The sequence below is a fragment of the Loxodonta africana genome, chromosome X, assembly GCF_030014295.1.
Source record: "Loxodonta africana isolate mLoxAfr1 chromosome X, mLoxAfr1.hap2, whole genome shotgun sequence".
NCBI lineage: Eukaryota > Metazoa > Chordata > Mammalia > Proboscidea > Elephantidae > Loxodonta > Loxodonta africana.
The window spans coordinates 34,465,117-34,482,851 of record NC_087369.1 but is presented as its reverse complement, the minus strand read 5'-3'; the positions used below and the strand labels follow the sequence as shown (position 1 = coordinate 34,482,851).

General features: G+C 41.1%; 1 protein-coding gene across 5 annotated transcripts in view; it reads right to left on the bottom strand.

Annotated features, from left to right (window-relative positions):
* GK (glycerol kinase) overlaps window positions 1-2,519 on the bottom strand; it is a 66,527-nt gene extending 64,008 nt beyond the window's left edge. The window contains exon 1 of one of the 5 annotated variants that reach the window (XM_023539135.2): window positions 2,282-2,519. In XM_023539135.2, the coding sequence (XP_023394903.1) occupies window positions 2,282-2,359 (78 nt within the window). In that variant the 5' untranslated portion in view covers window positions 2,360-2,519. The remainder of the gene's footprint in view (window positions 1-2,281) is intronic. The other 4 variants (XM_023539133.2, XM_023539134.2, XM_010599735.3 and 1 more) reach the window with 4 other exon arrangements.
* Between the last annotated feature and the right edge of the window lie 15,216 nt (window positions 2,520-17,735).

Here is a 17,735-nt window from a genome sequence, read left to right as displayed (position 1 = left end):
TCAACTTTACTGACCAAATTTTATACATCATTCGATCAGCAGAATGGGAATCTTCTGATTTTGTACCTTAGCTTACTCATTGAGATCATCCCATCTAGAATCCAGTAAACAGAACCCAATTTTTGAAGGCTCGCATTGTTCATGTTACACACTGAACAATTGATAGTTATAAGGTGTTAAATTACTTCCCCATCGATGTAGAAAGTTGCTTATTGAGCAAATAGAATTTGAGGGACCAGTAACAACCTGTAGTAAAGATTGCTGGGCTACATGGACAGCGACAGTGAAGAGAGTCCAGGTAAAGACAAGCATGGTAAGGTTGGCTCCTAAAAAGGAAGCCTACAAAGTTATGAAATATTCTACCCACTTTCAAACAGGGCAAAGGTTGTAAACTTGAGAACAATTGGTTTAGCTCCTACAGTGCTTTGTGAACTAGTTGCCAATATTCAAGAAGTGGGAGAGTTCACTGAAAATGAGACTACCAGCTTCTCAAAGAATCTGTACATCTGTTCATTAAATTATAATACAGCAGGGGCCTGAGTTCCTCCCCGGCAATTACTGGCTATCCCCTTGGTTTAGGCTTGCTCTTGAGTTTGCCATCCGGCCACCCTACCTGCCTGGCCCCTGCGGACTTCTATTAGCGTTTCTCAAATTAAAAAACAAACAAACAAAAAAACACCCACTGCCGACCCTATAGGACAGAGTAGAACTGCCCCATGGTTTCCAAGGAGGGCCTGGCGGATTCAAACTGCTGACCTCTTGGTTAGCAGCCATATCACTTAACCAGTACGCCACCAGGCTTTCCAATTCTCGAACAGGGTTTTAAAAATCAACCCACAGCTAGTTAGCACACCTGTCTTAAAGGTCTCTCTTAATTTGGAAAGATGGTGGTTGTATATTTTAAGTATTAATCAAATGCAGTTAGGCAGACTTTCTTACTTACCATTCAAGATGACTTTATAAAAGTTTATGTAAATGTAAGACAAAGTGAAACCCGCCCTGGGTGATCAAAAGACAAAACAGTACAAGAGATGGTGGAATATGTCTTGGCAGCTCAAACCAGTGTAATATACTAAATAAGAATCAAACTAAAATTGGACTGAAAACTTCTCACTTTAGACAAGAGAGACAAGTATCGGGGTCAAAGTACAGGTTTTAGTCAAGTGGCCAGGTAAACAAGACTTTCAAAATATATATTATATATAGTATTGTATGTAACATATATCTATTGTGTATGTGTATAGCGACCCTATAGGACAGAGTAGAACTGCCCCATAGGGTTTCCAAGGAGTGCCTGGTAGATCTGAACTGCCAACCTTTTGGTTAGCAGCTTTGGGTCTTAACCACTACAGCACCAGGGTTTGTGTATGTGTATACACACACACATATATACACTTACTAAATAATGCAGAAAAATAATGCTTTAAGGAAAAAAAAGTGAAAAAAATAAAAATTTTATTTTTGTGAAGAGGGAGCTAAACAGTCACTAAATATTTATATCAACGTACCAGGTTAGTCAAATGCCTATTGAAAGTCATGTGACTTTTAAATTACCTCAGCGCTAGATCACTTTAGTAGCAAGTTTCCTAACTGCACAAGTCAATCAATCACCAGAGAGTCACTAAGCGGACACTTAAACAGCACTCCGTTACAGTAAAACTCTGCTGTCGTGCATGGCAAATATGAGAAACGGAATCTCCTGGTTACATTATACTATAAAGTGCAGAGACCACAATCATCGGTTTATAATAGTAAAGTATCAACTGAAATTCGCGAGTCTACGAAATTAAAGATTCTGGCAAAAGCAGTATAGTGTGACCCTTTCCTAATTTGTTCTGCCACCCCCTTAAGCATTCTTCTACCTTCTGCAATTTCTGTGGAGAGTGACAGCGCATCATCATGCTACTACTTTATTCGTTCTACTGCTCCGAAGGACCAGTAGACACGGCCGTGACACAGCTTCCACCCCCCCCCTTCCAAGGACGTCCTGAGCCCCGCAAGCCAAGTGTTCCTGGGAAGACCGCAGTAGCAGTCAATGTGGCCACCTGTCCCAGGCTATACGCGGCAGGTCTGTGTGGATGCTCCCTTTGGCGGAGAACTTCTCCCATTATTAGGTGACCTGGATCCACCACCGAGGTGGCAGGTCCCGTTTAGGGGCCGCGGCCTTCTTCCCTTGCCCAGCGGCCGGGGCCAGGGGAGGAGCGGGATGAGGACCCGCACCCCGAGCCCCGCCGACTCCCGCCCCGGCTCAGTGCCTCCTTAGAAGTCACCCCGGGCTCACCAAAAACCGCGTGGAGCTGGTGCCCTGATCCACCGCCCCCACCAAAGGCCCCAAAACTGCTTCCTTCACGGCTGCCATGAAATCAGGTTCGGATAGGCTGGCGGTCGCGGCCGGTTTCCCAGGTGACGGCGGCGGGCAGGGGGAGGGGTGGGCAGCAGGACAGCGCGAGGCGGTGCGCGACTGCTAAACGCTCCCACCGCTCGGAGCGGCCCCTTTACCCGCGCTGCGCCTTCTGGCCCCGCCTCTCCGGCCCAGGCTCCGCCCACAAACGCGGTCCTCCCACCTCCGGAGGCGTGGCTGAGGGGGGCGCTGTCCGCCAGGACTGCCAATGGGCGAGAGCTGGAAGAGGCAGCTGTTCCAACAATGAGGGCGTTAGACGTCACGGGGGCGGGGCTTGGGCGGGGCGGAGGTGGTGGCCCGCGCGGAAGGGTCACGTGGGGGGGCCTTCGACCCGGCTAAGGAGCCAGCCGGCTGCGGGGGCGGGGGTGTAGGCGGAGCGGGGTGCGGCCCATTGGCAGGGAGCGCAGCTGGCCGGCGGATCGCGCCCTGGGGCTCGCGCCCGCGGCTGCATCCCAGAGCGCAGAACTGCTTGTTCTCTTCTCTGGGCTGTGCAGCGTTAGCCTGAGTCTTTGTGTGATCATACCCGGCTCGACCTTCCCGCGCTTCCAATGCCTCACGCACCTCCCCGCACCTCGCCCCTGTTAATAATAATAACTCCTTTCACAGAGACTGACCCCTGGAGCGGAAGGTCTTTCGGTTTAACATTTAAGGGAAGCTCTCACAATCGGGCCTCCCAGATTTTTCAACTGACCATCCTGGAGAAAGCCTCAGGACCCACCGTGTCATAATGCGGCCTTGCTCCTCGCTTGACCTCACTCTTGTCTCTCCTCCACCCGCCATTTCCTCTCCCTCCATTAACTGCTCTGGACCTCAAAGGGAGAGAAAAGGGACTCTTGTCATTTGACCTTGAACCTACCTTGCCAGGCTTCATTTGGGTCAGGGGTTTTCAAACTTTGGACCAAGACCCACACCGACAAATAGTTTACAGAACAACTCGGGGCATGAATGTACGTGTATGTGTAAAACATAATTATGTCTATTATATATAAAAAACCAAAAACCAAACCCAGTGCCGTCGAGTGGATGCCGACTCTTAGCGACCCTATAGGACAGAGTAGAACTGCGCCATAGAGTTTCCAAGAGCGCCTGGCGGATTGGAGCTGCCGACTGTTTATAACACTTAACCACTACACCACCAGGGTTTCCCTATTATATATAAAAGCCCAGTGTCTGTATATTTCTATATTATATATAAAAAAATTTTTATATAGAAATATATTAATGTATACTGAAAAAATGTTTCCAAAATATTTACCTTTCCATTCTGTATTTTTTATTCTGTTGCATATCGTTTTAAAAATGCTGGTTGAAAATTATAAAATTGTTTTTGTAAGTCACCACTCTACCAATCTGAGAAGCACTTTACTATTCCCACTCTCATTTCCTTCCATCCCTTTCTCTCGCTCTGTCTTTTTTTCGGTGTTCTGGAATATCATTTAAAATTTTTCCTCTTTTATCTCACCCTGCACCTCACTTGTCCATCTGTGTGTGTATAGTTTTGCCACACTTATTCTGAAAGTACATTTTCCTAAGTGCTGTCTGGAAATTATATTCTGGTGTTGCAGATGAGATGGTGGACTTGATAACTGTTAATTAACTTCCTTGGTTTAGCATAGGAGTGCAAATGGATCAGTATTTCTGAATTTCCTGGAAGAGGAAAATAGGCATATAGTAGGCAAATGTAAAGGAATGAAGCCATATTAGTACTAAAAATCGTGAAAAGTATTAATTGTATGAATGACGTAGGTAAAGATTTCCTTTTTTTCTAGAATGCAGTAAAAAGAAAGCCACATCGATCCACTAAAAAAAAAAAAAAATCCTTCACCGTGTTTGAACTTTCACACACTTTTGACGCTCAGATTCTAACAGGACAGCACAATATTTGTTTAGCAGTGTAGTGGGATCAGATATCAGACCTTTGAGAATAAGTAGGGTTAGATGTACATGAGAGATTCCTACGTTTATTGATCTTGTGTTTCCCACAACAGTCTGTATTCCACATCCTCATTTTGTTCACCAAAACAAAACTGAAAAGCCAAAATACTATTTGAGCTCACAGTAATGATACACATTGGAGCTCCCTCTTAGGAAGCTTAGGAAGGTCAAGGGGGAGGGTCGTAAATGAAAGTGCTCAGCTACCTCAACTCGGCACCCCAAATATCTACTTCGAACTCTCATAGGTCCATTTTCTCTTATCCTTTTTAAATTACTCTCTTTTGCCTGCCCATTCCCACCCCTTCAAGCCCTAGCTGCAGTCTGAAAACTCATCTACAAAAATGTCAAAATCAACCACTAGATATCCTGATTCCCTTTTTCAGACTATCATTGGCAGACTTGGAGGTAACAATGAGATATCTGAAGCCCAGAGAGCATAAGTGACTTCTCTGAGGCCACCTAGCCTCCTGTGGCAGGACTAGAACCAGGATTTCCATCTCCTGACATCAAAACCTAGTGCCCTCTTACAGCAGCCTGAGGGAATGGAAGGTGACGGAAATCAGGAAGAGAAATGGAGAAGGAAGAAGGTAGTTATGATCTCTTGCAGTGTTCAAAAGAAAATAAATAAAGGTCCTTCCATGAAATAACCAGGATGCTGGTCCTCCTTGCTCTCCAGATACTGAAGGCAAACAGTGGGAAAAACATTGGTTTGGAAAGCCCAAGTCTGATCTTGGCCCTGCCGTTCAACACTTATCTTTGTGACCTTGAGTACCTTACTTCCTCCCATGGCTTGCTTGTGCCTATTTGTAAAATAGGGAAAATGTCACCAGTGTGAATGGGTTAATGTGAGACTTAAATGACATAATGTCAGTTAAAGCACTCTGCAAGCACCATGGTTAATCACGAAGGACAAGATGCCATCTTGCTGGTGGGTCTCTTGCCACCAAAGAAACCCAGACAGGAAGACCAAGGTCCTTAATTCAAATGACTTAAGTAGTTTGAGTCTTCAAAAGCTCATTGTGATGATTTCTGACTGGTAGAGCAGGAAATCAATGTTAATCCCCCTTGGAGAATCTCTAGGTATTTCACTCATTCCTCCTGTAGTTTTTCCTGTTCTTTGTTAATTTACATGGAATTTATGTAAGCAAAAGGCTTACATTTCTCTAGAGAATCTTTTTTTTTTTTTTTACCCTGCTAATGCTGCTTTTTTTTTAGTCTTTTCTTATTTGCCTAAAAAGAAGCACCATTTTTGCCCTAGTAGCTGAAAGGTTGGCAATTCGAACCTACCCAGAGGCTCACTGGGAGACAGACATGGTGATCTGCTTCCAAAAGGTCATAGCCTTGAAAATCCTGTAGAGCAGTTCTACTCTGCACACATGCAGTCACCGTGAGTTGGAAAGGACTCAGTAGCAACTAACAACAGTCTCTTTGGTAAGCTTGTTGTTAGCTGCCAGGGAGTTGGCCCACCCTTCCCTTAATCACCCTCTATTACTCTAATGTTACTTGAATAAGGATTGTTGTGAGTATGGAAAGCGTAACATGCAAAGTTAGTGCTTGCATATTTATAAAAAAAATTTTTTTATAGATTACCATAATTGGAACATTCATTCCTTTTATTTTATGGGTTTGGGATGATCTAGGCAGATACATGAAGTGATCTGTCCAAGGTAACAGAGGGAGTTAAAGACAAATTAAGAATTTAAATACAATTTTTGAATTAAAAAAAAAAAAGAATTTAAATGCAGTTAATAAAAACAGAAAAATTGGAAGACCCCTCCAACTTCTTCACAACCTGGAAAATCCAACCGCATGCATTTTACTAATCTAAGTATAACTACCTAAGATTATAGTATCACTTTACGCAGTGTTGCAGTTGTAATAGGGTTAAACTATAACAGTGACTTGTTAAAACTCAGGTTTCTGGACCCCAGCCCCAGAGTTTCCGGTCTAGTACTGTGAGGTCTGAAAATGTGCATTTCTAACAAGTTCCTTGGTGATGCTGATCCTGCTGGGCCCGGAAACCCCAGGGAGCAGTCCTACTTTGTATGCAAGGGATTGCCAGAAGCGGGAATCAACTCCTCCAGGGCAACTAACAACAGCCTGTGGCATAAGACTTGGATGATACTGGCTGTTCCGTAAGTGATTGTGTCAAATAAATGAATGAAGGTGGCAGACTGTTACATAGGTGGCTCCTAAGGAATCATGCCTTCTGGTATTAATATCCTTGGGTTGTGCCCTTCCACACTGACCCTGGGCTTGGGCCATGTGACTTGCAAGGCCAGTGAAACATGTAAGCATGATGCAAGCAGAGACTTGATAAGAGCTTATGCAGAATTGGGTCTTTTCCCCTTTGAACCCAGGTGCCATGCTATAAGAAAGCAGCTCTAACCTGACCTACTAGCAGATGAGAAGTCACTCCAGCTGACCATCACCAACCCTCCAGATATATGAATGAAATCATCTTGGATATTTCAGGCCCATCTTAGGTCTCAGCTGAACACAGCCATTGAATGAGTGACCCAGTTGAATGAGTGGCCTTAGCCAAATCCACATAGAGCAGAAAAACTACCAGCTTAGTGTTGCCTGATTAGGGTCTGTGCCCCGGAGCAGTTGAACCAATGAAACATATTCCAAGTCAGAAAGAGTGAGAAAGTTTATTAAGGAGATGCATATATCACCGGGGACCTTGCAGCAACACAGGCCGTCTCTGTGGAACCCCAAAGAGCAGTTTTACATTAGAGATCGTATAGAATCTTACAAGGGTTCCAAGTGTCTTTGTAGTCCCCTGCCAGACCAAGCTCAGTGCCGTCCAGTCGATTCCGACGCATAGCAACCCTATAGGACAGTAGAACTGCCCCTAGAGTTTCCAAGGAGCGCCTGGCGGATTTCAAACTGCCGACCCTTTGGTTAGCAGCCATAGCACTTAACCACTACACCACCTGGGTTTCCTTTTTTTTGTTAGGCTAAAGGCATACATATCTGATACCTGGGGTCCAAGTTTCCTGTGGGGGGTTGTATGCCACAGGTAGTTCCGCCAGAACAAAAGGTTATTTGCATCAGTTTAAAACCAACAAAGTCATTAACATTTGGTCAAAACAAAGTCATTAACAGAGGTATGTGAAGGAGGGAGGCAGAGGAAGAACAACTTATAGATTTCATCATGGCCTTTTTCTTTTTTGTTAAGCTCTCAGTTGAAATAAGGAAAACATGCTGGGGGGTATTGGGGTCACATTAGCGCAGCTGGTCCACAGAATCATGAGAAATAGAAATGGTTGTTGTTTGAAGCCACCTACTTTTCCAAGCATTTATTTTATTTTTTTTTTAACAGGTAAGTGAGACAATTAGTAAATTTTGGTGTGGTCCCTATTCCTCACAGAATTTAATTCTTGGCCTTATTTACTTACAACCAAGGCACTTTTGGAAAGAATATATATATATATATATATATATATATATATATATATATATATATATATATATATATGCATCCAGAAAGTTTCTCATTATCTAAGCATGTTTGGAAAATCTGGAAGTAGTGCAAGTTGAGAGGTTTTTAATTTGTTCAAAACCCGTTCCTAATAAGGTCTGCGTAGGGATAATACCTGCAACGCTCTTCAGGTCTTGGTTAGAACCGGTAAAGGCAAGACGGTGCTGAAGGTGGGACCATTGCTCACTTCGACTGTTTTTATTTCCTTTCCTCAACCTCCCTTTGGCTTTCCAGTCTCATGTTTCTCTTATTTTCCTCATGCTTTCTCTTGTGTGTGTTTGTCTTATTTTTCCCTTTTTCTATGCCCACCCCCATGTCTATAATGGCTAATGAAAGAGAGATAAAGATGTATGTTCCTTTCAGAGCTTCCAACCAGTTCCTTCCCGTTGCGTGTCTTAAGTTCCCAGGCCATGCTAATGCGCTGGTTAGGGACCAATTTTGAGAACAACTAGTAGAGCAGTGGTTCTCAAAATTTATTAAGCATAAGAATCACCTGGGGATCTATTGCAGCTCACAGTGCTTTTTCTATCTTGTAACTAACCCCCACACACCATTCCACCTTGTCTAAATGACCCAGTTGGCAATTCATCATGTTCTACCTTCTTTATTTGTCATGTGTAGGTCATGTGAAAATTATATAACTTTTTAGAAATAAAATTCAGCACAGGCCCCTGCTCGTGTGGGTTTGGTTGATCTTGATTATTTAAAGAGTGGAAATCAGGGTCACAAAGTCAAAAGGCTCAGTAAGTGAACGTTGATGGTGGGAGGAAGAGGCAATAAAAGAAAGTCATGGGTAGGGGTTTATTCTGATAGTACCAGGCAAGCTAGTTAATAATGGAAAAAAGGAGGTGGTGGCCTGTCTGTGACTGTTAAGAAAGAGGGGAGGAGCTCTCTCCCTCTGAACACACTGGGGAGGAAATGGACATAGACCAGGCAGCAGCGTGAACTCTTTAAACTTCCTAATCTCTGAATTCAGGTTAAGCTCCTGTTTACTTTTCCAGCCTCGTTTCCTACAGCTTTTCCACCTGTATTCTACCCACCGCCAACAAGAGGCTTTTCATTTCCCAAAGATACCCGGCTCTTTCCTATTCTGTGCCTTTTGTGTGCTGTTCGCTCCATCTAGGATGCTGTCTTTTCAATTTCCGCCTATCAAATTATTCTCGTCCTTCAAGGTATATCTCCAATTCCACTTCTCCCGTGAAGGATCCCCTAAGCAAATATGATCTATTTCTACTTCAATCCCCACTGTTCATCTCATAGTCTGCCTTATATTGTCATTTTCTCTGTACTTGCTTTATCCATCCTTTCCCTCCTTTGTCCCTCTGTAATAGTTATCTACTGAGTACCTTACATTTTATCTGGCAACGCTATTAAGATGTATACTCTCAAAGTTCCTGCTCTCAAAAGATCCCAGTTGGTCCAGAGGGGGAGGCAGACACAGGTAAACGGGAATGACAGCATGTAGTAAACACTAATCAGAAGTAAGCATCAATGCTATAGAAGCCTCTAAGAAGGGAATTCGAACTAGCCTTTTAGAGTCAGAATCCTGCGGGTAAAGAGTAGAAGCTGTTTCAGGAGATCCAGCAACATGTGCAAAAGTCCGAGGGTTACTTACAAATTGCTGTAAGGAGCAATACATTGTACATTCATACTTCAATCTTGGTAAATTAATAACATAAGTGTATAAATTAGTTTTGCTATAGCATCTGGTAACCTTCAATTAGCCATCATTAATCCCAGTTTACAAATGAGGAAACCAAGGCTGGGGGTTTAAATGATTTATCTAGGGTCAACCAAATTCGAAGTGGCAGAGTAAGGATGAGAACATAGGCTTTCTGATGCCAAAGTTGTGCTCTTTCCACTACATTCTGCCTCTCAGATCTGGCTTCTGGTAGGAGAGAACTAAGCAAAAGGTCAAAGGAAAGACTACTGGAGAAAAAAGTTAGGAGCTAGAGGATAAATGATTTGACCGTCAGTTTTTGCCCAAGGCTAACTCTGCTTATCGAAACATACAAAATCCAGTGTCTACTAGGTACACCAGAATGCCTTAATCCCTTTCCATGGACTCTCCTCTATTTGTAATGGTTGACATTGTCAATCGCATCAGGTAATAAAGGGGAATGACAGGGCAGGATGACTTCTAACCTACTTAAAGTAATATGTCCTTGTAATGATGGTAGCCAACAGGAATGTCATAATACAGCAAATCTAAAGAATTGCCTTGGAGTTGAACAAGTCACCTGACTGAAATTCTAATTTCAGCACCAGTGACACCCCAATCATGTGCTTTTTTTTTTTTTTTTTGACCATTAGGATATCACCACAGTCTAACTCAAAACAAAATTAGCTTTACTTCATTTCCACTTAGAAAATACACATATGTCATATAAAACATTTAAAAGTAATAGGGGTTTTGTAAAATCTAACAAATAAGGCTGCCACAACTCCAAAAAATCTGGTTTTAATAGAGGCCAGTGGAAATCCTGGTGGCGTAGTGGAAAAGTGCTACGGCTGCTAATCAAAAGGTCACCTGTACTAATCCACCAGGCGCTCTTTGAAAACTCTACGGGGCAGCTCTGCTCTGTCCTATGGGGTCGCTATGAGTTAGAGTTGACTCCACGGCAATGGGTTTGGTTTTTATAGAGACCAGCACTGCCACCTTCAGCAAAAGGAGGAAATTGCAGTTATCTAGAAAGACTATTGTATCCTTAAATGTAAATTGCTCCTCTAATTAACAGCCTCAAAGGACGCAATGTTTGTGTTGCAAGAAACCTTGATGATCGCTGCTTAACCTCTACATTAAAAAAGAGATCAAGAGACATTCTCTCTTTTATATCTCAAAAGGGATTGGCTTAAGACACCATCTAATCTTGTGACTTTGCCAAGTAACATTTCTTTGGGATTTTTATATACGTTATGTCATTTTATCTTTGAAACCTTGCAAAGTAGACATGACAGGTAGTATTCCAACTTTAGAGATAAGAGAATTAAGACTCAATTAATTTAAGCCTGCTCATCATAAATAAAAGAGAGAGTAGTAAAATATAATAAATGACCATGCCAGAATGTGACCGTTCATGAATTTTTATTGAGCTGAAGGAAGTAAAAATCAGGAATCATATTAACCAAGAAAACGCTTGGCATTTCAATGTTTTCTTATGCAATCTAATAAGGAGTTGGAAAGGGTTCTATATTGGGTCTTGAGACTTGTTTCCAGCAGTTATTGGCCAAGTGACCTTAGGTAACTTCTTACATGTCTTTGTCTCTAAAAACACATGTCTGAAGCTTGACCTGTCTCACAGGGGTGGGTGTAAGGCTCAAATGAGACAAGGAATGGGAAAGTGCTGTGTAAACAATAAAATGTTAAGTGATTATATAATCAAAACAAATTCTGGATGATGCATGTTTTAGAAACGTAAGGGATAATAAAAAAACGTTACCTGTTGAGGTATTAATGTTAAAGAGGGACATCTGTAACTTTTAAAGGAGAGTTCAACAACTTTAACAGCAGGTATAATAGCCTTAAACACATGAAGAAATATACTACGATTCCCAGTGTTGTATGATTGTCTACCATTTTGTCATCCAATGTGATTTCCCTATCATAATCCTATCGTTATGATGGAATAAGATGGAGGATGGATTAGTGGCAGTTATACTGATGAGGTCTACAAGGTTAGATAGTGTCTAAAGCCAATCCCTTTTGAGATATAAAAGAGAGAAGTAAGCAGAGAGACATGGGGACCTCATACCATCAAGAAAGCAGTGCCAGGAGCAGAGCACATCCTTTGGACCTGAGGTTCCTGCGCTGAGATGCTCCCAGACCAAGGGAAGACTGATGATAAGGACCTTCCTCCAGAGCCAACAGAGAGAGAAATCCTTCCCCTGGAGCTGGTGCCCAGAATTTGGACATGTAGCCTACTAGACTGTGAGAGAATAAATTTCTCTTTGTTAAAGCCATCCACTTGTGGTATTTCTGTTATAGCAGCACTAGATGAATAAGACAGATGGTATAATAAAGAAGATACTTCACAAGTTAATTTACAGATTTAATACATTACCAGTTAAAATTTTAATAGAGTATTTAGCAGAGCTTGAGTTTTTTTATGAATGTCATAGATTGAATTATGTCCCCCCCAAAAATGTGAGTATTAGTTTGGCTGGGCCATGATTTCCAGCATTGTGTGGTTGTCCTCCATTTTGTGATTATAATTTTATGTTAAAAAGATTAGGGTGGGATTGTAACACCACTCTTATTCAGGTTACCTCCCTGATCCAATGTAAAGGGAGTTTCCCTGGAGTGTGGCCTGCACCACCTTTTATCTCTCAAGAGATAAAAAAAGAAAGGGAAGCAAGCAGAGAGTTGGGGGCCTCATACCACCAAGAAAGCAGCACCAAGAGTAGAGCGTGTCTTTTGGACCCAGGGTCCCCATGCCTAAAAAGCTCCTTGACCAGAGGAAGATTGAGGACAAAGACCTTCCTCCAGAGTTGACAGAGAGAAAAAGCCTTCCCCTGGAGGTGACGCCCTAAATTTGGACTTTTAGCCTACTTTACTGTGAGAGAATAAATTTCTCTTTGCTAAAGGCATCCACTGGTGGTATTTCTGTTATAGCAGCACTTAAAAACTAAGACAATGGAAAAATGTGACATCAAACAATGTCTTTATAAAAAAAGATAATGGTATAGAATTTACTCTGTGGAACTTTTAATCAGTGGTCACAAGTTTCTGGTACTATATTAAGTAGAGAAAATAGAACAATGAAGTAGGATAGATACAAAAAGTAGGCTAAAACATTTTCAGAGGTCAATAATCAGGTGACAAAGTAATAAAAAAGAATCACTAATAAAGAAAATGTATACAATATGGAGAAAAATAAATTTACAGCAATATTGTTTATTGCATCCAAAACATGTTTCAAATTAGTTAAGGTGTTAAATATTAAAAAGCCATCTGCAAACAAAGCTAGAAGAAAATGAAATCATAGACCTTAAATAATCGTGGAAGAGAGATAATTTCTTGATAATTAAAGTAATAAAAATATCTGTGGTAAAATGGATATAATAAAACAAAATGTTTTTGTTTGCACAATGCATAATAAAATGCATTCAGTTGAGCAAGAAGATATTCGTAATTGATATGTAGGACAGAAATTTTAATTTTAACCACCAAAAACATAAGCAAGAGATACTAGATTCTAAAGGCAATAACCATCATGATCAAAGAATATGAATGTACAGTTATACAAGAAGAAATATACATAGTAAGCAAACATCATTAAAAAAATTAAGATGCCAGGAGAATTTTCAATTAAGTGAATTAGAGCAACTATGAGGTGTCATCTTAAGTATATTTAATTTGTAAAAATAAACCAATTTGAATAGGTCACTGTTGATAGGTTTGTGGGAAAAAAAAAAGATATTCTTAAACAATACATTGCTGATGGAATTTGGGCAATCTTTCCGAAGGCACCCCTCCAAAAGAAAAAAAACAAAAAGGGTCTACGAAGGTATTTATGCTTGCACATCATATTTCAGTCAAAATTGGAAAATATCCCAAATGCCGCTGTGCAGAAATTGCTAGGCAAACTGTATGTTTGGGCAATGGATTCATATTTCCCTTAGAAATGACAAATGAAACCAAACCAAAAAAACCAAACCCGTTGCGGTCCAGCCGATTCCGACTCATAGTGACCCTACTACAGGACAGAGTAGAACTGCCCCATAGAGTTTCCAAGGAGAGCCTGGTGGATTCCAACTGCCAGCCTCTTGGTTAGCAGCCGTAGCACTTAACCACTACACCACCGGAGTTTCCGACAAATGATAGGACCACGTAAATATGTGAGAATAAATACGTAAAATAATGGTAAGTAAAACAAGCAATGTATTTACTTTGATACCAGCCTTATAAAAATTTTTATAGCATAAGCAATATAGGATTGGAAGGGACCCTGGCTAAATAAGAAATGATTTTTAAAAGAAGTTTTAGTCTGACTTTTATAACGTAACTAAAATGTTAAAACATAAAAATATCAAAATGCATAAATATATTCATAATAATTGATCTTTAAAAATGAACAATTTAGTCAGAGCTAACCAAAATTCTCCTCTGTGGCTATGCATTATCATTATCTTTTAAATGTTTTCACATCCGCACATTGGGGTTTACCTATTTATAATTGTGATACCCTTTGATCTTTTTTGTTTTACCACGTAAGCTTGTAGACTTGGAGCTAGATATATTCTTTTTTTATAGGAGTACAAATATATATAACAAAACATTTGCTATTTCACCATTTTTTACCTGTACAATTCAGTGACATTACATTCATCATGTTGTGCGATCAACCCCACTATTCGTATCCAAATTTTTCTATCACCCTTAATAGAAACTCAGTGTCCCTAGGCAATGACTCCTCCTTTTCCCCTCCCTCCTGCCCCTGATAATCACTAATAAATTTTTGTCTCTGTACATAGGTAAGGAACCCTGGGGATGCAATGGTTAAGTGCTCGGCTGCTATTGGAAAGGTAAGCGGTTCAAACCCACCAGCTGCTCCACGGGAGAAAAGCGTGGCAGTCTACTTTGGTAAAGATTACAGCCTTGGAAACCCTACGGGGCAGTTCTACTCTGTCGTGTAGGGTCGCTGCGAGTCAGACTCCACCGCTAAGGGTTTGGCTTTGTTTGGTTTATACATAGACATAGTCTTAGAGAGTATCTAGTGCAACCTTCTCATTTTGAATGAGGAAATTGAGGCACAGGGAGATTAAGCAATTGCTCAAATGAAATCTTAGATCATGTACCAGTATTACTTATTTTCTCATAAACAGATATGTCATCCCTCAAAATGCATATGTGATCCATCAATCAGAGTAACTCAATTTCAAAAGTATTACCTTAACCTTTCTCATAACTAAACAAATGCAAATCAAAACAACAAAGTGCTATGCACCATCTATAAAATTAGCAAGAAATTTAAAAAAATACATTATGATATGTAGTGATGGCGAGAGTATGGCGGAACAGGCATTCCCATATTCTGTTGGAGGGAGTGTCAATTGACACAACCATTTCTGGAGGGCAATTTGGCAATAGCTACTATTTTTTATTAAGTGTACTTTCCGTCCAGAATTTACCCTAGAGCTATACTTGCAAAGGAGCCCTGGTAGGCACAGTCCTTAAGCATTTGGCTGCTAACCAAAAGGTCAGGCAGTTTGAATCCTCCAGCACTCCTTGGAAACTCTATGGGGCAGTTCTACTCTGTCCTACAGGGTCACTGTGAGTAGGAATCGACTCCACGACAGTGGGTTGGTTTTTTTTTTTTTTGGTTTTGTAATTACACTGGATCTACCCAGATAATCCAGGATAATCTCCCTATTTTAAGGTTCGCTGATTAACCATCTTAATTCCACCTGCTGCTTTAATTGTCCTTTGCATATAACGTTACGTATTCACAGGTTCCGATGATTAGGATGTGAACATCTTTGGTGGACTGTTATTCCGTCTATCCCAGGACGTGTCGACAGTGGCCACTTCTGGGACTATACAGGGAGGCTTCTAACATAAACCAGAGGGACTAGAATGCTAGCAGTTTATCTGGAGAGGCGGAATATGGCTTTATAATCTCTCATCCTGAGAGTACCGAAATCTAGTGTGGCCTGAAGGAAAACCTGCTATGCTAGTTTGGTACCAGAGTTGAACCTGGGAAGCAATAGGACTCCCAATTGCTTAAGTCCTTTATCCTCCCCCTCCCCACTCCCTTTCTTTACTTTGAGATGTATTTGCTATCCTGCTCCTGCATCAGTTTTTTGCCTTTTTGTCAAGCCCTTCATGCACCAATACAATCACAACCCTTGTATGAAAATATGCTGCCACAGTACTCTGTCCCTGGCTCACCTCCTCATAAGGTTCTACCACCCACCACAGCCCCTGTTGTAACGTTCTGCTCATCACTCTTCATTGACAAAAGTTATGGGTTAGCAACACTTATTTGAGGTGTATCTCTCTCTCTCTCTCTCACACACAAACAATTTACTTTGGAGGTCTAGAGGGGAATACAATTTGGCTTGAAATAGACACCATATGCAAAATTCAGGAGTTAAGGTTAATTTGAGGCTAATAAGAGAAATTGCTTCTATAATTGAACAAAATCATACTGTTCAGGAATATCAATTCTTTTCTAAGGTCCCAAAAGCACATTTTCATGAAAAATTACAGCATTTTCTCCCTAAGTGTTATCTTCCCTCCTGATGTCACTGGCATTAATAGTATCCAACCCAGAATTTGAAAACCTAACCAGGAAAAAAAAAAGTCATCTGAAATGCAGCCAGTATAAATCAAAATGTGGGAGATTAATCACGAACAAAATGCTGATTTGTTGTATCTCAGAGGGATGGGCAAAGCTTCAGGGCTGAGGTTGCTGTCCAAATAGGAGAATTCCTCATTGTTGACAAAGGACAAGGTTTAGAGTATCCTGCTGGGGAGCACACTTCCTATATTTGATCCACCTGGCATTAGGTAAAGGTGTGGACCCACGGAAGTTCTCAGCAAATATTGACTTGTCGCTTAACATGGGTTTCTTATCTTAACCTGGCTTAAAGCTTGAAAACATTAGAAACCAGGTGATAGCCCACACAATGGTTGGTTCCCAAGAAAACAGTGAGAGTGGGGGTGAGGAGGGGGATGGGGTGGGATTAAACCAAAACCAAATCTATTGCTGTTGAGTCAATTCTGACTCCTAGTGACCCTACAGGACAGAGTAGAACTGCCCCACAGGGTTTCCAAGGAGCACCTGGTAGATTCGAACTGCTGACCTTTTGATTAGCAGCCATAGCACTTAACCCAGCGAAACCCTGGGGTGGGATAAGGAGTGAAAATTATGCTTGACTTTGGGCATGTGTATACAGGGAAAGGCAGCTGAGAGACAAAATTATTGCATCATTTTCAAGGTGATATAAAGAGCTTCTTTTATCTGCATGGGGCTCCTTATGTAATGTGGGTATGGGTGTTGGGTTAGAGGGATGACTATGAATAGGGAACATATTTGTGCCTTTCTCCATGCAGATCCGTAAGAACCCTATACATTCTTGTCACCTTTGCTTCTCTCCTCCTCTAGCTCTATCCAAGAAGAAAAACAGGAAGCAACAAAGCCCACTTCAAACCATACTTACTAAAAAGCCAAGTGTCCTTTCATACTTAGCATATATTATCTGAATATGTTGCTGATGATGATGACATGCCATGAAAAGGTTATGTAATCTGGTTGTGAAATACACAACAAAGAAAGGCACTATCTTCACTGGCAGTTGTCTTTAAGCTACACATCATCTTTTTTTTTTTTTTCCTTCACTCAGAGAGTAGTAAATATGAAATTGTCCATCAACAAGGGCACATCAACTGAAAGACAGAAGAGTTTTTATTCTGTTAAAATCCAAAGAAGGTCAACTCCAGTGACTTTTGTAAAGCCATGTTTCCTGAGTTAACGGGAAAAAAAAATTATTTAGAATTAGAAATGTAATGGAGCTATGCTTTATTTGGAAACCCTGGTGGGTAGTGGTTAAGAGCTACAGTTGTTAACCAAAAAAAGTCGGCAGTTCAAATCCACCAGGAGCTCCTAGGAAACCCTATGAGGCAGTTCTACTCTGTCCTATAAGCTTACTATGAGTTGGAATTGGCTCCACAGCAATGGGTTTAGATGTTTGGTTTGGTTTCGGTGCTTTTTTTTCTCTTCTCCAAATAATGTTTATGTCATGACATCTTTCCTGTCTGTGCGTCCTTATTGTTGAAGATTTTAAATTCGTGGTACATTTATCCCGACTACAGATCAAAACTAGTTAAATGTCTTCCAGTTAGGAAGAATGTGTTGAGAAATTGCAAATCATTGCTCTGTTTACATTTCTATTATAAGCATTAATTAT